This window comes from Manihot esculenta, chromosome 14, assembly GCF_001659605.2.
Source record: "Manihot esculenta cultivar AM560-2 chromosome 14, M.esculenta_v8, whole genome shotgun sequence".
In the NCBI taxonomy this organism is placed as follows: domain Eukaryota; kingdom Viridiplantae; phylum Streptophyta; class Magnoliopsida; order Malpighiales; family Euphorbiaceae; genus Manihot; species Manihot esculenta.
In genome coordinates, this window is record NC_035174.2 from 11,366,144 (window position 1) to 11,390,449 (window position 24,306).

The 24,306-nt window shown below is 31.7% G+C and overlaps 3 protein-coding genes and 2 non-coding genes across 6 annotated transcripts; 3 read left to right on the plus strand and 2 right to left on the minus strand.

Moving 5' to 3' along the window:
• Positions 1 to 7,011: 7,011 nt before the first annotated feature.
• On the plus strand, positions 7,012 to 10,998 carry LOC110600150 (arogenate dehydrogenase 1, chloroplastic). 2 transcript variants are annotated; one of them, XM_043950563.1, is made up of 3 exons: positions 7,012 to 8,280; positions 8,946 to 9,921; positions 10,617 to 10,998. In XM_043950563.1, exons 1-2 carry the CDS (start codon positions 7,166 to 7,168, stop codon positions 9,850 to 9,852), a joined length of 2,022 nt encoding a protein of 673 aa, XP_043806498.1. In that variant the 5' UTR covers positions 7,012 to 7,165; the 3' UTR covers positions 9,853 to 9,921; positions 10,617 to 10,998. The 2 variants fall into 2 exon arrangements, with proteins under 2 accessions (XP_043806498.1, XP_043806497.1); XM_043950562.1 differs by having other exon boundaries at positions 7,014 to 8,280; positions 10,631 to 10,998.
• A 510-nt stretch (positions 10,999 to 11,508) lies between these two features.
• LOC110600151 (protein SRG1) lies at positions 11,509 to 13,707 on the minus strand. Its single transcript, XM_021736913.2, has 4 exons — positions 12,816 to 13,707; positions 12,479 to 12,726; positions 12,031 to 12,358; positions 11,509 to 11,878 (listed from the first exon to the last, which is right to left on the minus strand). The coding sequence occupies exons 1-4, from the start codon at positions 13,041 to 13,043 to the stop codon at positions 11,642 to 11,644; spliced, it is 1,041 nt and encodes a 346-aa protein (XP_021592605.1). The 5' UTR covers positions 13,044 to 13,707; the 3' UTR covers positions 11,509 to 11,641.
• A 4,432-nt stretch (positions 13,708 to 18,139) lies between these two features.
• On the plus strand, positions 18,140 to 18,211 carry TRNAE-UUC. Its single transcript has one exon. It is a non-coding gene; the product is annotated as a tRNA-Glu (tRNA).
• A 1,191-nt stretch (positions 18,212 to 19,402) lies between these two features.
• On the plus strand, positions 19,403 to 19,474 carry TRNAE-UUC. The gene has a single exon. It is a non-coding gene; the product is annotated as a tRNA-Glu (tRNA).
• A 1,083-nt stretch (positions 19,475 to 20,557) lies between these two features.
• On the minus strand, positions 20,558 to 23,051 carry LOC110631178 (protein SRG1). The gene is made up of 4 exons (XM_021778915.2): positions 22,745 to 23,051; positions 22,427 to 22,674; positions 21,383 to 21,710; positions 20,558 to 20,905 (listed from the first exon to the last, which is right to left on the minus strand). Exons 1-4 carry the CDS (start codon positions 22,988 to 22,990, stop codon positions 20,669 to 20,671), a joined length of 1,059 nt encoding a protein of 352 aa, XP_021634607.1. The 5' UTR covers positions 22,991 to 23,051; the 3' UTR covers positions 20,558 to 20,668.
• Positions 23,052 to 24,306: the final 1,255 nt, after the last annotated feature.

A 24,306-nucleotide genomic window follows, 5' to 3' on the forward strand; every position in this document is an offset into this window, starting at 1 on the left:
AATTTTATAGTTGATAATGAGCTTATAGAATTTATATATTTTGTTTAGCTCTATAATCAGAGCTTTTTGTTATTAATTGGTAATTATTTATTTTTTTTATTTTAAACCATTATACCTTCTAAAATTCATTAATTATAATTTTTTAGTTTTTTTAAAATAATTTTTTACATCAATCAATTATTTAAAATTATAAGACTTTATAGATAAATAAAAAACATTATAAATAATAATTTAGCACATTTTAAACTCTTTATCCAAATTAACTTAAAAATTATAATTTAAACTTAATTTAGCATAAAAATAAGAAAATCAATAAATTAAACTTCTTCATGTTTAGCCTAAGTTAAGAAATCAAAGAATTTTGTTAAAAAATTTTAATTTTTAGACTAAATTGAATTTGAATTTTAAATTAATTTAGATAAAAAATGTAAAAGGGACTGATTATACTTTGGTGTCCGTTTAAACTTCTTACAATAAATCTTCGTTATTTAGACTCACATATTTAATTTGTGCATTTGAGTAAATTTGAGAGATTTTATATTTATTTTTTAATTCTCAATTTCCTTTAAAAAAATAAATTTATATTATTTGAAATTAATCTATTTAATATTTAAATTAAAATTAAAAATTATTGAATATATAAATTTATAAAAATTATCATATTTAAATATAAATTAATTATTTTCGATGTCTTACAAAAAATATGATATAGCTTACTTTAAATTTTATTAATATATAAATTTACATAAAATAATAAAAGTATATAATAAGATTATAATAAAGTGTAACTTTTTACAAAAATTTAAAAACACAATCAAATACAATTATCAAATTTTTAGAGTAATATTTGATGATCGTTTTAAATAATTAATACTGTGGTAAAGCATTATTTTGTTTTTAATAAAAAAATTAAATTGAACCGATTAATTTATTTTTTTTGTTAAAAAGGTTAGTTGGGTTATTATTTTGATAGAAATTTGAGATAATGACGATAGTAAATTCAAGTAGACATAATTTGTGTCAATTTTATAACCATGCAAACATTAATTTAACAAGGAAATAATTTAAATAAATTTTTTATATAATTTAAATTATTGTAATATCACGTTTCATAGTATAGACTATGCACTGAATTTCTGGTTAGAAGATTTTTTTTTATTATCAAAGATAATATGTATTAAAATAAAATAAAAAAAAAAACTAAAGCCCAGAGTATAAAGGTAGTCCATACAATAATATCAAAACCAACAATGGACGTCCATTGGCAGATAACATAAAATAATAATAATAATAATAATAATAATAATAATAATAATAATAATAATAATAATAATAAAATGAAACTAATAGTAATTTTGTGACTTTTAAAAAAAATCATATTAAAATTTAAAAGAAAATATAAAAAAATATATAAAGTTTAGAATAACGGTTTGTAATTATTAAGCTATTTCTTTAGATAAATATATCTATTGTAAACACTTTGTCAGATAAATATAGATATATTTAGATAAAAAATAATAAAAATAATATTTATCAGAATATAATTTTTATCTCAATTAATCACAGTGTCACATGCTAAGTGTTTTTTATTTATAATATAATATACCAATTTTGAATTTCTTTCAAAATATCTATCTAAAATATTTTGTATTTTTTTTTTTTTAAAAATGAAAGAAATAGTATTAACTCAAAGCGATCAAAGAAACTATATGAGGAGGAGGGACATGAATCCAAACTCCTTGACCTGACTCAGAATGAGTCGATGTTGCTAGAACATGAGCGACATCATTCGCAGACCTGTGAATAAAAGCACATCTTGCTTCCTCATAACTGGATAGAAGCAATTTACAATCTTGAACCAAAAGACCAAAAGGTGATAAATCATCTAATAAAGCATTGTTAATGGACACAATAAGAACCTGAGCATCCGATTCGAAAAGAACTCGATCCCATCCGCACTCTTTAATCCAGCTCAACGCCTCTCGAAAAGCCACTGCCTCAGCACACTTAACCTCCATCTGACTGCAAAAACAGCCTGCTTTAGCCGCTATAAATCTACCATTAGCATCTCGGACTACACAGCCAAAGCCTAGCGAACTTCGTTGCGAGTTTAAAGAGGCGTCAATATTAACCTTAATCCAACCCTGCGGTGGAGGAGACCAAACAGTCAAAGTCGATACAACATTGGTGCAGTTGGTAGAATCAGAACAGGCCCCCCTCCATTGCTGCAAAAAATTCAGTGCCATGAAGAACACATCACTCGCAGTTCGACCCTGAGCTTTCCAAACAACATTATTTCTGTTATGCCACAAAGCCCAACATATCATTAGAATAAGGGAAGCATTCTCCGCAGAAGCAGTAAGGAAGGCTAAAGAGAACCACTCTCTAAGAGAGGCAGCGGAGAAAGCAGGCCAACCCAAAGGCGAACTCAACCAGCAACTGCGGGCAAAAGGACACTGAACAAGAATATGTAGGATAGTCTCAGGAGTCTCATGACACAAAGGACACATCGAATCAACCGGAACTCTCCTGGACTGAAGCAAAGAGAGGCAAGGAACTACATTAACTAAAGCACGCCAGCAGAAATTAAGCACTTTAGGAGGCACCTTCGTCTTCCAAAAACGACTCCATATCTCACTACCTTCCCTATGTCGAAACCCAGCAACCAGAAATCTGTAAGCACTCTTAACAGAATAGTGACCCTTGGACGCAAACTTCCAGCACCACGCATCTGGATGCGAAGAAAGACTTAGAGGGATGTTCAAAATACAACTCCTGTCTCTATCATTGAACAACTGAGCTATTAAACTCTCATTCCATCTATAGCCGATCATAAGATCCGCAACAACAGAAAGAGTACAGTTCGGAGGAGGGGGTGTAGAAACCAATAAGTCGGGCGCCTCTTTCAACCAAGGGTGAGTCCAAATAGAAACTGACCTGCCATTCCCAATTCTCCAATAAGCACCAGCTTTAACCAAACTCTGAGTCGCCCATATACTACGCCACAAAAAGCTAGGATTGTGGCCCAAAGATGCTTCCAAAAAAGATGTTGTTGGAAAATAACGAGTCTTAAGAACGCGGGCCACTAAAGAATGAGGCCTGTTAATAATGTTCCAACCCTGCTTACCAAGCATGGCTAAGTTAAAATCATGGAGCGATTTAAAACCTAACCCGCCGTCAAGTCTGTGCTTCGCCATTCTATGCCAACCCAGCCAGTGAATACCGCGATTTTGATCAGCACCCTTACTCCACCAATACCGAGTCATCATACGCTGCAAATCAGCACATAAAGTCCGAGGCAGTAAAAACAAACTCATAACATAGTTTGGCATAGCTTGGAGGACTGTTTTCAAGAGGACCTCCTTACCTGCTTGGGACAACGCACGATGCTTCCATGAATTCAGCCGCTTCCACAAACGATCCTTAACAAAACTGAACACTTCCCTCTTGTTACTACCAACATGAGAAGGGAGTCCCAAATAATTACCCAAATTCGGCTTCTCCTCAATCTGGAGCACTGAACAGATAGAAACCCGAAGAGCCACAGGAGTATACTTGCTGAAAGAAAGATGATTTTTGAAAGTTAACCAATTGTCCAGATGCGTTCTCATAGATACGAAGAATACGCTTGAGCTCCAACGCCTCTTGAACATTTGCTCTGAAGAAAATCAAGCTGTCATCCGCGAAAAAAAGGTGGGAGATCTGCGGGCCACCCCGTGATATCCTGAACCCATGAAGACTGCCACGGTTTATACTGTCTTGTAAAAGGCGGGATAGCCCCTCAGCACAAAGAATGAATAAATAAGGCGACAAGGGATCTCCTTGCCTCAGTCCCCTCGTTGGTAAGATAGGGCCGATTTCCCTGCCATCATGCAGAATCTAATAACGAACAGTAGAGATACAAGAAAACACCAAAGTAACCCATCGTTGCGCAAACCTCATGCGGATGAGCATGTCACGAATGAAATCCCACTCTAGTCTATCATAGGCTTTGCTGATGTCCATTTTAAGGGCCCCAGATAACTCTTTCTTTCGATGAAACATATTAAATCCATGCATAGCCTCAAAAGCTAAAATTATTTTCTATAATATAAACACCGAGAAATCTTATAATTTTTCTATATGAAATTTTTTATATTTTATTTTTATAATTTATTTAAATAAGCTATCAAACTATTTTTATAATATCACTAAAATATACAATTTTTTCTAAAAAAAAATAACAGTAAAAGGCCATAAATAACCCATTGAAGATAATAGGAGAAAATCACAGTAAACTTAAACCTGAACTCACAAAACCCGAAGAAGAGTGCTACTAACACTACTAAAGATACATCGCCATATGTACAGGTGGTGAATTTAGATATTATAGAAGGAGAAGAGAAAATTGTAAAAGCAATTCTAAATTCTATTACCAACGCCTGAAGAGATTATCCCGGTGAAATTATATCGGCTAGTAAACAGAGGACTTTGTTAGTGCTCAAATTGCCATGATGAACAATCCTCCTTTCTCCTCAACTGAGAAATAACTTTAAAATCTAAAAAGGAAATCTCTAGGTTTGTTAAAAAATAAAAAAACATAAACACCCAAATACAATAAAAAGAAAATGTCGGCAAACCAAAGAAAACCTCCCTATAAAAACTGTTGCAACAAAAAATAAAAAACCCTGTGTGTGCACCTCCACTTGACAATGAAGAGGCAACCCATAAAACTTCTAAAGTGGGACAGAAAATTGATAATTCTAAGAAAAAGTGGACGTAAGACTTAAGAGTCTAAATGAATTAAACTGTTTATAAGCTCTCGAGATTCGACTGGATAAAAGTTTGACCAGTCTTGATTAGATAAAAGTTCGACCAGTCTCGACTCGATTTCTAAATAAGATAAATTCGAACTTAGTTTTTAGCATTGTTTAATAAATAAACTATCAACTAGTCTCGACTCGATTTCTAAATAAAACAAATTCGAACTTAATTTTTAACATTATTTAATAAATAAGCCAAATTTAAACTTCATAGTATTTGGTTCATTAAAACTCGTGAGCTCATGAATAGGCTCATGAAAAGATTTGCGAATAGTCACATTAAGCATGCCCATACATATACTTTTATAAACTAAATCTAAATTTTTTAAAATTTAACTCTATATAATTTAATTATAATATTAAAATTTACAAATATTTGGATTGTTAAAATTTAATAACTAGTTCTTTACAGGTTTGTGAGTTAATTTATATATATATATATATACTTATTTAACTAAAATAATTTAATTTTAAATTTATTAGTTTTAAATTAAAACTCATGTATTTATTCAAGATTAAACTCAATAAAAACTCAAATTTGTTCATTAAATGAATCAAATTTAAATTTATTGATATTATGCTCGAACTCAAAATAATAAAGTTTGATTTCAGATCAAATATAAAAAAATTTTAATGAACTAAATTTAAAATTTTTAAAATTTAGCTATGCTCAGTTTGATTTATTTACACAATTAGACTTTCAATAAGAAAAAGAGAAAATACAAAAATATACTATTTAGTTTTATCCTTTTTCATTTCTAATTCAATTTTTATTAAAATAATATATGTACTATCGAACGGTTAATAAATAGTATTAATTTTTTAATATTATTAAAAAATATTAATAAAAATATATAAAAAATAAAATTAATTTTATTTATTTTTTTATTTTAGAATTTACAGTATAATTTATATTAAATAATTTATATTAAATTAATAATCCTCAATATAATTTTAATATTAATATTTTTAATAATATTTAAAAATTATTGTTATTTACTAAACGAGTCCTGTTTTGATGTAAATTTAATTATATATTTAAAAATAAAAAATATATAAAATTACGAAAATACCTTTTTATATTTTTTCTATACAAATATTTCTCACCTCAAACAGTCTTTGGTCTAAAGATAGGGGTGTAAACGAACCGAACCGAGTCGAGTTTTGAAGAGCTCAAGTTTGGTTCGTTAAAATTTTTTCGAGTTCGAGCCGAATTCGAGCTTTACTCATATCGAACTCGAACTGAATATTAAGAAGCTCAAGTTTGACTCGTTTAGCAAACGAGTTTAGACGAGTCGAGTTTTTATCGAGCTGAGTCGAGATTTAATCAAGCTGAGTCTCGAATAGTTCACGAGTAATTTAATTTATTTACATGTATAATGAATTTTAGTTTAAAACTAATAAGTTTAAAATTAAAATAATTTTAGTTAAATAAGTATATTTATAAATTAATATATAAACTTATGAGTTTTTAAATCTCAATGATCCAAATATATGCAAGTTTAAGAGTGTAACTAAACTATATAGAGCTGAATTTTAAAAAAATTAGATTTGACTCATTAAAATATATGCAGGGTTTGAGTTTATTTCTCTTATGATAATAATTTTAGTTTGCTTAATTCACGAGCCTATTCGCGAGCCTGCTAATGAACTCAGAAACGAGCTGAGCTCACGAGTCTTAACGAGCCGAATACTATGAAGCTCAAACTTATAAACGAGCCTAAAAATTAAGCTCGAACTTGACTCGTTTAGAAATCGAGTCAAGCTCGGTCGAACTTTTATCGAATCGAATTTCGAATAACTCACTGAACGGTTTGGTTCATTTACACCCGGATAAGATTCACACAAAGCAGCTGTTGTAAGAGACACCATCGGAGACCCATCGAAGGACACATGGATTCTGTGTCATCACTTAACATCCTTATCAAGCTTCACTCTGCATTCTTCGCCACGCACAGAGGGCGACTCGTCACTGTAGATGAGAGCCCGTTGTTCATATTGTGACGTTTTCATAGTTGCACCGACTCTAATAAAGTTTCCTTGTATTTTCTTTTGAGCAATACAATGATATTGAATTTCAAGGCTATTTAATTAAAAAAACTCGGCCCATGTGTGTCAATTGCCGGAAGCGAACACTGACGTGGCTGCGATGCGAGGCTAGCTGAGTCAAAATACAACCATGTGATTTTCAAGAATCTTTATTTTTCAATTTTTCAGGCTAAAATCTCCATTAATCATAAAAACCCATAAACCCCAAGTGATCAATTTTGCCAAATTTCTCTTCTTTCTGGTCGTACGAGAAACTGGCTGTCGTTTTATTACACCAAATCCCTCTTCTTCTGTTCTGAGTCAAAATCTCCATTATGCTTTCTTTTCTTCCTCTCCTTTCTCCACCTCCAAAACCCTCTCTTTCTGCTCTTTCTGCTCTCTCTCGGCCGCTGTCATCATCTTCTCAACCTCTGCTTCTCACGTCCAAGCCTGCATCTTTCTCTCTCCGCATCCGATCCCTCTTCGCCGCTGCCACCACCACCACCACCTCCACATCTGGGGTAGACCCAGATTACGACATCCAAATGCCACCCACTAATTCCAGCCTTCTCAAAATCGCCATTATTGGGTTTGGCAACTACGGCCAATTCCTCGCCAAGACGCTTGTCTTCCAAGGGCATACTGTCCTTGCTCACTCTAGAACCGACCACTCCCTTGAAGCTCGTTCCCTTGGCGTGTCCTTCTTCCTCGACCCGCACGACCTCTGCGAGCAACACCCGGATGTGATCTTATTATGTACATCTATAATTTCAACGGAGAAAGTCCTCAAATCATTGCCATTACATAGGTTTAAGCGAAACACATTATTTGTCGATGTTTTGTCGGTTAAAGAATTTGCCAAAAATCTGTTGCTTGATGTCTTGCCTAGTGATTTCGACATCATTTGCACCCATCCCATGTTTGGTCCAGAAAGCGCCAACCATGGATGGGATGGTCTCTACTTCGTCTATGAGAATGTCAGAGTTGGCACCGATCAATCAAGAGTTGATAGATGTAAAAATTTTCTTGACATTTTTGCTAGACAAGGTTGTAGAATGGTGGAAATGAGTTGTCAGGACCATGATAAGTACGCTGCAGGATCACAGTTCATTACGCATACCGTAGGGAGGGTATTGGAGATGTTGAAATTGGAGTCTACGCCCATTAATACAAAAGGTTATGAGAGTTTGTTGGATTTGGTCGAGAATACCGCAGGGGATAGTTTTGATTTGTACTATGGGTTGTTTATGTACAATAAGAATGCGCTTGAAATGTTGGAAAGATTGGATTTGGCTTTTGAGGCTTTAAGGAAGCAGCTTTTTGGAAGGTTACATGAGGTTGTAAGGAAGCAGTTGTTTGGGAATGGAGAGAGGAGGCAAACTCGGCAAGGGACTTATGCTGATGGGCATCACAATGGTGCTGCATTGGCATCTGCTTCTAAAGCTGAAAGGTATGGGCGAAAGTAACTTTATTTTGTATTTTGATATGGGTTGTATATTTTTTCTCATTTTGCTATTTTATTTAGGTGAATCTTTTTTTTTAGTTCTAGATTCCCATTTCAGCTTTAGGAGTAGTTTCCATCTTAAATTGAAATAACAAAAAGAAGAAATTAAGTGCTGATTTATAATCATTTGTAATTGTGATAGTTACGCATGCTAATTATGTGATATGGGAAATAATTATGTAAATTTAGGATTTCATATTATCGATGTTTGATCAGTTGGGGTGGGTCAGGTTATTGAATTGGGAAGATCCTGAAATGGAATGGAGGAAAGATGTCCAAAACTTAACATTCGCTTGTGTAATGCACTAAATATTAGGAAAAGTAAGAGCTGAGGATTTATTTTACCTCCTTTAACTTGCAAATAAGAACTTGGGTCTATGATTCTACTAAAATGTAAAATCTGGGTAAAGTATCAATTCTTTCTCTTGGGTCTGGGGGGAAATTGTAAAAGGTGTTTGGAATCGGTGCTCTGTGCACAAACAAAATTGGGATTGTATTTGTGGGTGTCACATGGTCATGCTAACTACTGCCTGTTTCATGATGTTGGGGTTTAAAATATGCTATATGATCCTAAGTAATGATTTATTTGCTAAACTTACCTGGAACCCCAGATCTCAGATAGCTGCTCAACCGTATGAATACCAGGCTCAGATCTCCAACTGCATTGATGACCGTTCAAAGCTCAAGATTGCTATAGTTGGTTTTGGAAATTTTGGTCAGTTCCTTGCTAAAACCTTAATTCGGCAGGGCCACACAGTTTTAGCCTATTCTCGTTCGGACTACTCTGATGTGGCTCAGAAATTGGGGGTTTCTTACTTCTCTGATGGTGATGATCTCTGCGAAGAGCATCCAGAAGTAATTCTTCTTTGTACTTCTATTCTTTCAACTGAAAATGTTCTCAAGTCATTGCCAGTTCATAGATTGAAGAGAAATACTCTCTTTGTTGATGTACTGTCAGTTAAAGAGTTTCCTAGGAATTTGTTTCTTCAACATTTGCCACCAGATTTTGATATTCTTTGCACACATCCTATGTTTGGACCAGAGAGCGGTAAAAATGGGTGGAATGGCCTTCCCTTTCTTTTTGATAAAGTTAGGGTAGGAAGCAGCAAGTCAAGAGTATCACGGTGTGACCAGTTTCTTGATGTTTTTGCCAGCGAAGGATGCAGAATGGTGGAGATGTCCTGTGCAGAACATGATCGGCATGCAGCTGGGTCACAGTTTATTACACACACCATGGGAAGGGTTCTGGAAAAGTTGGGTTTGGAGTCAACACCAATTAACACTAAAGGTTATGAAACTTTGTTAAATTTGGTGGAAAATACTGCAGGGGATAGCTTTGATCTGTACTATGGTCTGTTCATGTACAATGTAAATGCAATGGAGCAGCTAGAGAGGTTGGACTTGGCTTTTGAATCTTTGAAGAAGCAGCTCTTTGGGCAGTTGCATGGTGTTCTGCGGAAGCAGTTGTTTGAAAATGCAGAGAAGTCTCAAGTCTTGAGGGCGGAAACTCCAGTGTAGCGATGCACTGACATCTTCTTGGGAGAGGCTTAATGCTCAAAACAGTTAAGCTCCATCTTCTTAGTATTGGTAAGTTGTAGCCACCACTTACTTTTGAGATTAAACCTCTTTTTGCCTTCTTGCTGCATGTGCATCACTAGGCATGAAAGGCGCAATTTGCAGTCTTAGTGCTATATGCTAACAATGAAGGAACTTTTGTGAAAGAGAAGTGTCTAAGGTAATTGTGGAAGTTTGGAGTGCAGCTGATTTAGTTTCCTTGTGTTTTCTCTTGTATTATTTAGAGTCCATTTTTGTAATCTTCCATAAGAAGTCTGCAAGTGTATCTCTAGTTTTTTTTGTTAGCATTTATTATTATCAGAGCTCTGAGAATTTTGTTGGATTCTTTCATGAGAGAATTGTTAATGCCATGAAGATTGCTTTTATACAAATTTAATAAGGCAGCCTCCTACAGTAACCTGAGTTGCTGTTCACTGCAATGCAGCCCAATGACCTTTGAATTTCATGCTTTTGTTGGTTGATTAGCCTTATCATTATTCTATCAATACCATATTGAAAACTCTGAAGCATCATATATTTTCCAACCCTTTTTCTTTAATTAATCATCAAGATGTTACTTGAGTATTTCCCCCTTATTCTTGCTTCCATATTGTCAGATTTCGTAATCTACAAATGATGTTTCATAATAGTTTCATGTAAGTGCAATATATTTGTTTTCAAAAGTGTAAATATTATTTTGATATTGTTCTGGATTAATCCTCGGATAGATCTCATTTTGCAGGAATTTGGTAAATCCAGCTAAATGGATCAACACTGAGGAAAAGATATGATAAAGTGCTCAAACATTGTATGTGTTGCTCTAGCCACTGTTTGCATAAAGTTCAATTCCTACACCAGTTGTTGGTCAAATTTTCATGTGGTTCAAGGGTCTCTCTCTCTCCTCAATTTTTATTTTTTATAGGCCAGATTTGCTGTATCTTTTTATTTAAGTTAGCTTGTGTGGAACTCCATTTTTTTTAATGAGAGGAGCTCCATTAGTGTTGTAATTTTCAAGTCCCTCAAAGGGGTTTTTCTTGTAGACTTATTCATCCCACTTCGAATGTTTCGATAGAATAATGATCTTATTATTGGTCCGAAGATTTGAAGTCACTATCCTGTCTCCGAGAAACTATATTAAGTAACTTGGCAAAAAAGAGAGATTGTGGTCGGATCAGCGCTTTGTAATTTATCCCAGGGCGGATTGGGATACTAGGAGGGCTTGTGGAATAATAGGAACTCTGTATCATTTCTTTCTTTTCAGGAACTGAAGTTCTTTATCTGGCAAGAGAATGGTGAGTGCTGATGCATCTGCATGTGGTTTTACCCCAAAAAATGATCAGGCCTTGAGCAGGGAGGACAGTAAGTTAAATCTATCCGTCTCTAGTGCTTATTCTCCATGCTGTTCAAAAAAGCACTTCTCTTCCAAGAATTTCATTTCTCTGTTGTGACTTCATGGAAATTAACGTAGGATTTCCCTGCAGAATTTCAGCCATTATATATTACAGCAGCGAATTGAAACTACTGCATCTGTTTTGTTAGGCTGAGTATATACTAATTGCAGGGCTACTAGATTAAATGCCTAATCTTCCGAATATTTGCTATCAACGAAGATTTTAGATAGGTGAAAATTAGGGCTTCATTAATTAGTAATTAAGCACAGAAAACAAGCTCAACCCTGGTATATGCCTTGAAGGATATGCTAAAATACCCACTCACAGATGAATTACATTAAGAAAATAATAATTTCTGGGAGTTATATTCTAACAGTTTCCAGTGCAATTTTCCCATTTTGGAAGCATTCAAAGTTGATGGCAGAATAATTTTTAAGCTTCCTGTACTGCTGTGGCCATTTTTCATCAATCAAACCTTTGACTGGTTCAATCTCCACTTCTGGATTTGGCAAGTGGAACACTGCCAGTGATATTCTGTCCTTCTCTGAACTTGTTGATACTCTGTGCAATGGGCTCTTGAAGATCCCATTACTCATTATCTGCATCAAATTTTCAACTTCAACATAATTATAAATCATCTCATTTCTTTCAATTATTAATACCAAATTAGAAATAGAATCATTTGATGATAATTAATGATTAGTTGTCTTCATCTAAAGTAGACTGTTTTTAATATCAAAATCTGGTTTACCTGGATCTGATCTCCGGCATTGACGACGAAAGCATGAGGGAGTATTGGAACTCTAAACCATTGATCATCTTTGAACATTTGAAGACCTTCCACCTCTTGATCTTGTAAAAGAATCGTTATAGCAGATCCATCAGAATGAGCTTTAGCTCCAAGAACTGAGTCTGGCTTTGGACATGCAGGATAATAATTAAATCTTGCAGCCATAAGTTCTTTATCTTCATATTGTTTCAAGAAGCAATCCTCCTCTAGATTCAATGATCTTGCCATCGCCTTGAGGAGAAGCTCCACTATCAGCTTCATGTTCACAGAATACTCATCCAATACTTCTCTGCAAGATTTTCAGCAATCTCATAGATTAGCATAGCAAGTTTTGTGTAGAGATACTGAAGTCATCTGTGGAACTGGGAGATTGTAGACTCGAATGCTAATTATTAGAAGTATTGAGTACCTAAATTCAGATGGATTGGCAGGCCAAAGGTGAAGCTTTCTTGAGTCTTGTGGGATTAGATTAAGGAAGAGACGATCACACCAGTCGTAAACTTGCTTATCAGAAAGAACAGGGTCGTTTCCATAGCCTTCCATGTCGTAGGTTTCACGAGCATACTTGAGTTTCTCATCTGTCGGAAGTGCAAAGAATTGTTTTGTGACATGTCGTATCTTGTCTAGGAATGAGCTGGAAATCCCATGTCCTATAGCCTGAATTGAATTAATCAAATTAACCAGGAACAATTAATTTCTTGAAAAGCACTGCATGATGAACAAAAAAAAAGAAAAAAAAGATGAACCTGGAAGCAACCCCAGGAGCTGAGGGCTGATCTGAGTTTTCCGAGCTCTTCTGGAGAAGACAGTTGGCTGAGATCGATGACAGGAACGGGGGCTGATGGAGGAGACGAGTTGGGAATCTGTTTAACAATATATCTTGGAGGTGGCTCATCACCATCTCTGGACATTTCTTGCACATACTTGGCCGGAGATCCTGTGGAGCTCACTGGCGCTTCCGCTGCTTCAGACATGGTGGTTTAACTCCAGTCCCAAGAGATTAGTGACAGATTTATTACAGGACATGTATATATGCAGTTTTTGTAGTTAAGATTGATGCTGGAAAATCACATGGGTTTAGGGAATATTAGGTGCGTAAGTGCAGAGGTTATGCCTTTGAAATAACGACATTTGAAGTTGAGAAGTATAATATTTTTATTTTATTTTGTGAATTGCAAGGACAGCTGCCAATTAATCAAGTGAATACAAAATTTTTTAAATAAGTTTTAATCTTTTATTGTATCCGATTCGGTTGTTCTTGAGAGTATGGACAAATTAATTGATTATTTAATTAATTAATACAAAGCACCACAACCAAGGAAAAACATTTGAGCCATTGGGAGGAACACTAACCAAAGCTCTTCGACGACTATCATGCACCTTGAGGATCGACCGAACATCACTTGTGAAGCGGTATACGAATCTAGACATAGTTAGCAATAGAACTGAAGTGAGAAACCTTCTTCATGGCCAAGATACATCTACGGCAAATTGAAGTACATATAGACGAGATCCGATGAAATGAAAGAAAGAGAAAGCCTCGCAGAGGAAAATCTCCTCTTTCCATAGCAAGCGGGAGAAAATACGCATCCTAAAACCAGAAATCGAATTGCCGACAAATTAAAGAAGATGCGCTCCTAAAACCAGAAAAAAGAGGAGAAGAAAACTCTCCCTAACGTTAAATTTCTTGATTTGGATCAAACTTCAAAAAGTTCAACTTCTTGATCTTTGTTCTAAATGTTTTAAGCTCTTAATTTGGCCATAAATTAATATTCTTTTTGGGCTAATTTGAAGTTAAAAATTACGATTTTTCTGCGATTTCAAATATATCTAATATATTTAACATTACTTTTAAAACTATCATCAACAAAATAACTTTATTAAATATATTAATTATGAAGTATTAAAAAATAATTTAAAATAATATTTAATATAATTTAATTTAAAAATATTAAAAATAATAAAATAATGTTTTAGAATATTATTTTAATTATTCTTTTAACTCTCAAATATAATATTAATCTATCATTTTTTTCTAAATTCTACTAATATTTAGAGTAGATTTAAAAAAAAATTAATAAATTAACTAATTTATTAAAAAACCCTATATTTTTAGTTTTTGTTGTAATTTTACTATAAATTTTTAAATTATTATTAATTTTATCCTGAAATTTATTAACATGACATTGACGTAGTAAATGATATAGTAATTTTATTAATTTTTAACGGTACAAATAATGATAGAATACAATTAAAATAATTTTATAAAATCAGGTTTTAATTGAAAAAAAAATATATAAGGCGTAATTATAACAAAATTAATAGTGCATATTGTTTTGCCATTAACTCTTTATTATGAAATAGTATATAACGTTGTTTTACATTGTAGTAGTAGAGAAAAATATAATAATTCTCAAACAGTTATTAATAATTTGTAATTGTAATTTAAATACTACTATTATTGGTGTAAATAATGTGTAACCGAAATTAAAAATTAAGATTAAATTTAAAATTTTTATCCATTGTATGCTAATTGGAATATCTCTTTATTTTGTAAACAAAACACCAATTCCAGGAACTAAATTTGTGAAGTATATCTGTAGTTTATCATCAATTGCATTTGCTAAACGAGTGTAAATCATCCAAATCATCCCAAAATGCCAATTTCAATTTACCAGAATTATTTTCTTTTCAAATGTGAAATTTATTTGCATTTAACATCAAACAAGGCAATTGAGAGATACATGAAACAACTAATACATTATTTATCATACAATAAGCAAATGATACAAAAAAAAGCCATGAAAATTTACGGTAATTCGATTCACCATGACTCTAAGAAATATTGAAATGAGTTCCATTTATTTTTATCTCCAAAATATTTCCATAGATTAATATACATAATAATTAAATTGCATTAAATTTGAGCATCTCAAGTGGTGCCTTCCCTTGAAAGAGGGTGTCATAGTAATGTCCCCTATAATTCTTGAGGTTCTTGTACTGTCGTGGTCTATTTTCATCGATCAAACATTGACCTGGTCCGATTTCTACCTCATATTGCGGCAAGTGGAACATTGCCACCGAGATCCTCTCCTTCTTTGATTCCACTACTACTCTATACATTGGGCTCTTGAATATTCCATTACTTATTATCTGCATCACATTAATTACAAATTGATGATCCGAGATCCAATGGAATAAGGTTTTACAAGGGTTTTGTATTACTGAATAAGGTTTAAGCTTTCTGAGGAGGGTCTCCTCTTTTATACATTATCTTGCTTGCTGGTGACGTGTAAAGGTTTCTCCAGGATTGGGCCACGCGTCTCTGCCATCCGGATTCGGAGGTACTAGGGTATCAGCCGCCTGCTCCATGCGTAACGGCCTCTGATTCTCCTCATGCGTACGTTCGAGCGGATCTGCCAGGCTGTCTGGTGAATATTATTCTGGATCCTGGACTGGGTTGAGAGTTGAGCCGGATGCTAAGCCTGAGTGGAGAGGGCCTGCTTCGTGCGGGCCGGGTCGGTTTGAGTGAGGAAGATGGGTCGAGCCCGGCCTTGAAGGTTGGATGAGCCATGATTGTTATATGTATCAGGTGTGTGGGCCTCTACGTCATGGGCCTTGGGCTGTGGTCAAGCCCCTGGTCCGGGGTGAAGGAATTCAGCGGTCATCACAAATTATTATTCAATTAAAATTTTTTATTTAAAAAAAATAAAATCTTGCATAATTTTCTAAAAATTATTTAAATTATTTTCTTATATAAAAAATCATGGCAAGGGTTAATAAAAAAAAAAAAAAAAAAAAGAAAGCAACAATTCTCTACTACCATACAACTCGTGTTTTAGTCACGTTATTGGAATTCAGACATAATAAGGGTTATGTTTGGATTAGATTTTGGCTGGCTTAGATTGATAATTTATCTAATTTTCAACCTTTCTACTCCTAATCTAACAATTTACTAAGCTTTTCGAGCTCATCGTCTTCTTCTCCTTCCTCAGAGGACAGTAGACTGATATCAATGGCAGGAATGGGGACCAACGGTGGATTTTCTTTCAGAGTACATAGTGGCGGCGGGTCACCGCTGTTAATAGAGATGTCTTGTTCGTGTTTGGTCAGCGACAACGATGGTGCGGCTACTACACCCGCCCTTGCCAGCTGAAATCTTTTGATGGTTTGTGGTGGTAGCTTATAACTAAGCCTATGCAAGTGATGAACTTGCAGGCGAAGAGGAGCTACAGTTCTAGCCATGGTATTCCAAGATAAATTACAGGTGATTATAGACTGCTATTTATAGTGAGATTTATCTCCAAATATTTCATTTCAGTTTATTTTCCAGTCCTTTGATTTTCATTTCTCGTCATCTCTTTCGTTGTTCTATTACTTTTCGTTTGGATAAATTACTATCACATCCATATTTTATTGAAATTTTTCTACTGATAAAAATTTAATTTCCTTTTATTCTTTAAATATTTATAGATAAAAAAATTATTAATTTTAGTTACACTAAAAAATTAAAATTTAGGACGACCATTATAAATTTAATGTATAATATTTAAATTTCTCTAAACTAATTCTATGTATTTAAATTTCTCATATGATTGGAATTTATAATTCAAAATTAAAATGTTTAACTACCATAATATTTTTGACTTATTCTTAAAAGCGTGTAATGATTTCATTAGCCTTGTAATCTCAATCCACATGTAAAAAATTAGAATTCAAATATTAATTAATTAATTATCTATTTCCTTTTAATTAATTTAAGTAAAATAAGTTTATTATAATTAATTTAAGTAAAATAAGTTTTAATTTTTAGGGTTTAGTGTATTTTTTGTCTATTTTTCTAAATAAAATTGTGTGAAACCATAAATGTTTATTTGTCAATAATTTCGCTTAAACCTTTAATTATTAAAAGATTGTGAAACTACAAAAGTACGTTTTAACAAATACCACAACTTTATGAAAAAATTTTATGGTTTTTATATTTATACTACAAATTTTTAATTTTGAATGAAAAGATTCTAAATTTTGAATTTAATATAATTATAATTATTTTTTAAATTAATTTAAATCAAATTTAAATTAATTTATACAATATAATGATTAATTTTTTCATATAAACAACTTGATTAATTAGAATTAAATCTTAATTAAAATTTTAAATCTTTAATTATATGAAAATTTTAAATCATATAATTAGAATATTTAATTAAAATTTTCAGTAATTAAAAATTTAAAATCTTAATTTAAATTTAATTTAAATTAATCAAATTATTTATATAATAAAAATAATAACACCTAATGTGATATGTGAGAGATAGTTTAAATTTAATAAAAATTAATTTAAAAAATTACTATAATTATAATAAATTTAAAAATTAAAATTTTTTTATCTCAAATAAAAAATTTTGGCTGAAGTATGAAAATTTATAAAATTGTAATTAATTTTTTTAATCAATAACCCTAAAATTAATAAAACAAACCACAATATGTATTATAAAATGGAACCACAGACATGTATATTAATGCAATGCCGACTCGGTGGATACGATCATTGGTGGCGGCGGCAGCAGCGAGCGGGGGCAATGGCGATTTGTTTTTTCAGTTTGATCGGAGAACATTAATTTATTTTACTAGAAAGGATTAAATACACATTATTTAAATAATGCACAAGTCCAAATTAGTACCTAATTAACATTAATTTATACATCTGTACCATGTTAACTGTGACATCCACCTATTAAAAATAAATAAATTTTTACAATAATTCAATTTGATTGGTTTTTTAATAATTGAAAGAAGTCTATTTTTATTATTCTTTAAAAAATAATTTTAAAGAATAAAAGTGATATTAAAAGTCCAATAATTATGTAAAATTTTATTTGAAATATTGATTTTTTCTGAGTATCAAAATATTTTCTCATATTTTTTTGATATTTATTTTTTACTTTCTTTTTTCTCAGGTGCAATCTCGTTATCAAACTTTTACACATTATATATAACATTGTAAAATATATTAGCAATTAATCAAGATATAATTCTTAAATTTAAATTTTAAGTTAATCTGCATGAATCCGTTGTCGTCCAGCGGTTAGGATATCTGGCTTTCACCCAGGAGACCCGGGTTCGATTCCCGGCAACGGAATTTTTAATTTTTTTTTTCCCTGCTTTTGTATCTTTTTGATCTCCCAGACGACCAGATTAACAATTTTTTCGTCCTTGATTATGAAACAGGATATGGGTTTGATAAGGCAACTAATTCTTCTTGATCTTTCAGTATGAGGTTTCGCACCAACCATGTTATTACTCACATAGCCTTCAACCTGATTCCCAGCTCCGCCATATTTCTGCTTCTCTTCCACTGGGAGTTCAAATAGCAAAACACCCATGACCCATTAACTCGAATCTTATCAAAATAATGAAAATATTGTCAAAACCTGGAAGCATCCTGTTGAGCTGAGAGTTGATCTTAGTGTTTCCAGTGCATGGTCTACTTCCTCCTTGCTGTTACCGTAAGCAGAAGACAAGGAAAGAAACTGATATCGATTACAGGAAATGGAGATGAGGAGGAGGAGGCGAATAAATCTGAAGGAGAAAAAGTGCATTCTTTGATAATGAATTCCGGCGGTGGTTCATCACCGGCGATGGATATTTCTTGTACGCTCTTGGTCAGGAACAAGACAGGTGTTATGTTTCTTAAAGGTCGCTTGCAGCAGCGGTCGCATCGTGTTTATGCCTTGATTGCATGATATGCACCATACAACTTGCTTTTGCTTTGTTTTAAAATATTTTGGATCAATCTCCAAATATTTCATTTGAGTCTATTTTTCTACTCCTTTGATTCTCTTTTGTTGTCAATCTCCTAAGGATTTTGTTCTACTATTTTCATTTCCATAAATTACTATCTCATTTTATCCCAGCACTACAATAATTTGAATTTTTAATGGCTTTTGAAGAAATTAATTTCGTCACTAAAAATTATTATCCAATAATTGCAATATAGAAAATTACTCAAAAAAGATCTATTTTCTTGTGATGCAGTATGCCACTGTAATACCAATTTTTTTTTTTTATTTTTTTATTTGTGCTCAACTTGTTGGATCTATACCCTGGCTGTCAATGGAGAAGGAGATCTCAGCGGCGGAAGAGAGTTCACGAGGGTGGTTGCTTGATGCTGATCATGGGTTCCTCCACAGCTTAGGGCTTATTAATATTGGACCCATGGGTATTTCTTATATGTTATTATAAAAATAAATAATTAAATTTCATCGAAATATAATTTTAATTTTTTTAAGATAAAAGACTTGTATTTGCGAATTAATTAATGTCGCATGAATCCGTTGTCGTCCAGCGGTTAGGATATCTGGCTTTCACCCAGGAGACCCGGGTTCGATTCCCGGCAACGGAATTCCACGTTTTTTTTTAATTTTCATATATGGATTGGCCAGATAACTAATTCCTCCTACCAAGGTCCTGCTTTTGTCCGCACAATGAACGACAGACCAAAACAAAACTTATTGCTTGCGATCAGTGACGGATGAAAAATTCAATTAAAAAGGCCCAATTTAAATAAGGCCCAAAAATTTACATTAACAATAGTTATCATACTTAATTGTCAAACCCCATATGAATTTGGCGAGAAAATAAATTGTGAATAACCTATTATAATTAAATTATGATCATTTTTATTTATTTTTTATTTATTAAAATATATTTTTGATGATATTATTATTACAGTAAGTTCATATGAATAAATTTAAAATATTTCAGATTTTACTTTTCCAATCTTTAATATTTTTATAAATATATTTTTTAATATAAACTATCTATCAATTATTTATAATTTATTATTATAAAATTAAATTGTAATAATATTTATGGTAGAAAATTTCTTTCAGTTATAAAATGTAAATTTATAAAAAAATTTATTAAAATAATATAATATTTTAATACATGATTTATTATTAAAATTTATTTTTTTTAAAAAAATATTCTAACTCATTAAAAATTATTTTCATATAATTTTAATTATATAAATAAATTAATTACTAAGTGAGATAAATAAAAAAAACCTATCACTTAATAATAAAAATAGTATATAAAAATAAATTAAATAATGAATGAATAAGTTAAAAAAAATTTAAGTGAAAACTTTGATTTTAAATCTTGAAAATAAAAAAGTAAATTTTTTAAATTAAAAAATAATATAAAAAATAAAAAACTAAATAGTAATTTTTTTTTTATAAATGAATTAAAGAATTTAAAATTATAAAATATAATAATAATTTAATTAAATGAGTTGGTAAATTTTTTAAAATGATAATTTTTTCATATTTTAAGAAAAATTATCTATATACCTTTAAAAATTTCAAAAATTTCAAGAAACCCTAAGTGGCTCCGTCCTTGCTTGCGATATGCCCAGTTGCCAAGATGCTATTATTCAATTGAACTGTCGCTGTGTTAGCCTTTGGACAAGCTTGACATTAAAAAATGAAAATAGGAAATAGTCTCCAGGAGTTGTAATGGATTAGAATCCAAGGAGTTTGTGGCATTATTACATTAGAGTCAAAATACATTCAACAGCAGATAGAACAGATGAGGATTATATTTTCACAGTCTCAAGGGCTACAATGCCTTTCTGGTAGCACTCATAGTTGATAAAACCATAATTTTTGACATTTCTGTATAATCTGGGTGTTTGCTCATCCACCAGGCTGTCTACAGGTCCAATCTCTCTTTCTGGCTCTGGTTCATGGAATAAGGCCACAGATATTCTCAATCTTTCTGTGCTTGTCACCACCCTGTGCATTGGGCTTCTGAATATTCCATTGCTCATTATCTGCATTATCCCATACAAAACCCATCTAAATTTGGAAAAAGAAAACAGTAATAGGTAGATTTCATCTCTTCTATACATACTAGTACAGATTATACGCTAATTGTGTATTAATATAAAACAACTGTAACTACTTTTTTTATTTAAATCGTTCAATATTTGAAATTTAGTAGTTTGATTAATCTGGATATATGTCAGACATACTCATTAAAGTACAAAGCACTTGTTTAGTACTTCTTATCAGTTTCAAACTTGAGACAACGGTTTAAGTGAGAGAAAACCTTACCATCCCATCTCACCTGTTAAGAATAGATTTATTGAGAATAGACTTGCAAGTGGTAAATATTATGATTGGAAGTTATCTTAGGTCTTATATATCGTAACTAAATTTCCTTTTAAGAAATCAAGGAGATACAAAATTTTTGTATTCTAAATTATATTAGCTTGGGAAATTTAAATGGGAGTAAGGGTGAAGTATACCTGCATTTGATCTCCGAGATTGACAACAAGAGCATCAGGAATAACGGGAACTCTAATCCATTTGTTATCTGCTAAAATTTCAAGGCCTTCAACTTGTCTGTCTTGCAAGAGAACTGTAATGCCTGACCTATCAGTGTGAGGTTTGACACCAAGAACCAAATCAGGTCTTGAACACTTTGGATAGAAGTTGAATCTTGCTTGCATTAGAGAACGATCACCAAACTGGCCTGAGAAGCTGTTCTCTTCCACATTCAGTGACCTTGCCATTGCCTTATAGAGAAGATCCATCACAGACTTTATCTTCAGGGAATATTCGATCAAGGTCTCTCTGCAATCAAGTGATTCACTTGCTCACTAATCTATCTATCTATGTAAATATACCAAGTTAAATCAAGAAATCATGAAATTGAGCTCCTTAATTATTTTTTAAAATTTTAAGTCAATAAATCAAGAAATTTAGACTTGAAATTTTTATTTTTGAGCTAAATTGAGCTTAAATTGAAATTTCTATGCTAATTTGGACAAAAATTGGAAAAGGGGTGAAATTGAACTTTTCCAATAAGTATAGGGTAAAAATTGAGCATTAAGCCATAGAGGCGTTTTTTCAAATACATGTCACATTTTACTAGCTTACAAAACTAAATCATTATTAATTCTTATATTTACAAAAAAATAATTATAAAATTTAAATATTTAATTAGAATTTCATATTAACTATAAAGTTTAATTAATTAATCTCCAATCAAGTCTAAGACAGAAATTTTAATTTTATATTTATTTTATGATAAGAGCATATATTTCAAATTTTATTATTTTTGTGAGGTATGTGGAGACAACTGCAATATCATTATACATCATAGTTTTTTTTTAATCCCAAAATTTTCATTTGAAAAAAAATAACGAGATTTTATGAATTTATTTGATAAATATTATCTAATAAATTTAGAATTGTAAGTAGAAGTAGAGGATAAATCTACCAAACCTCGTTTAGGAATCTACCAAAAAAATTTAAAATTAAATTAACAAGTAGAAAGAAAATTAAACCTGAAATCATTAGGATTTTCAGGCCAAAGATTGTTCCTTCTTCTATCTTCAGGAAATACCCTCAGACTCAGGCGATGAGACCAATCAAGAACTTGATTTGCTGAAACGACGACGTCGCTCCCATAGCCTTCAGATTCATTCACAGCTCTCGCATATTTCTGCTTCTCTTCCACTGGAAGTTCAAAAAATTGAATCGCCATTGCACGTACCTTGTCAAGGAATGAACTCGACATCCCATGTCCTACAGCCTGAAATCCAATAAATTTTTTCTTCAAATTAATTGAAATGTTATCAAAATAAAGAAAATGTTGTAAAAACCTGGAAGCATCCATTTGAGCCGAGAGCTGATCTTAGAGTTTCCAGTGCACTGTCTACTTCCTCCTTGCTGTTACTGTGAGCAGAAGATGAGGAGAAGAGACTGATGTCGATTACCGGAAATGGAGATGAGGATAAGGAGGAGGATAAATCTGAAGGAGCAAAAGTGCATCCTTTGACAATGTATTCCGGAGGTGGTTCATCGCCGGTGATGGACATTTCTTGCACGCTTTTGGACAGGAATGACATTTTTGCAAAGAGGAGAGATATAAAACTTCTTTCAGTTCCACAAATTTATTTGAGAAATTATTGGCAATTTCGCATCCACCCATTATTTTAGTGTCCATTTTCCTTAATTTTATCACTAATTTTTATTAATGATTTCCCACTTATTTATAATTTTATGTTAATAATATAAAATATTATAATTTATTATATTACGGTAATAAAATCACGTGTGATAAAAATATAATAAACTAATTTATAAAAATAAAGATCTAAACAATTATAGTACTTAGAACGGAGAAAAAAAAGATTTTTCCTTTAAAATAAATCAGCCTCAAATTAGACAGATTTGACATTTTAATTTCAGAGCAGAAACTCCATAACAAAATTAAGATTCAGCCTTTAAGATAGATTAGTCTCATATTAGACAAATTTGAACTTTCAATTTCAAAGTAAGAATTATCGTTACCAGTTATAATCTAATAAATCTCTTTATATTGCAATAATGAGATTTCCAACCAATTAGTCAGTAAAAAATTATTATCAATAAGTCAACCATATCATAGTCGGATTATCTAGAAAATATTATATTATATTTATTTTTTTATAGGATAAAAAAAATAATCACAAATGTAAAATATGTTATTTTTTCACACAATTGCTCTACATTATAAATGCCTATTCTTTTTTTTTTACTGAGTTGAGCGTTGATATAATTATTATAAGCGCCAACCACCTATTCCTTATTTTATAGGTAGATTAATTAGAGCACCGTTCTGCTTGAACAATTATAATATAACTCTATTTCGATTATATTATTAATTTATTTTCAATAATATCAATAATATTATATTATTTTTATGTAAGAATGTTATTTTATAATAAATAATTATATAAAATATATTTTTTTTCATAAATATTTTACAATCTCATCGATTTTAAACACAATTTTATTTAAAAAAATTTATGATCTTCAACCACCATGATATCAAAAGAGGCTTTAGTTTATACTAAAAATAGAAGAAACGGCCAAAGTAATAGGTGTGTTATTTCGTGGAAGAAAAAGCAAAGATCGTAAATAATATTCGTTACCAAATTTCACAAAGGTACAAATTTTAATATTCTTTTTTTTTATTGAAAAATAGAAAAAAATCGAATGCCTTTCTTTGAATACTCTTTCTAATATATGTATAGAGGTTGGCTTCTGATTGCGGATTTAAATATTTATAGTTTCAATATTGATAAGTGGAATCGCGTCCGGTGACTAATTATGTTGGCCATGAATTTCACAACTTCATGTTTAAAGTTCTCGCAGAATTGGCTTGTAAGGGAAATGGTTT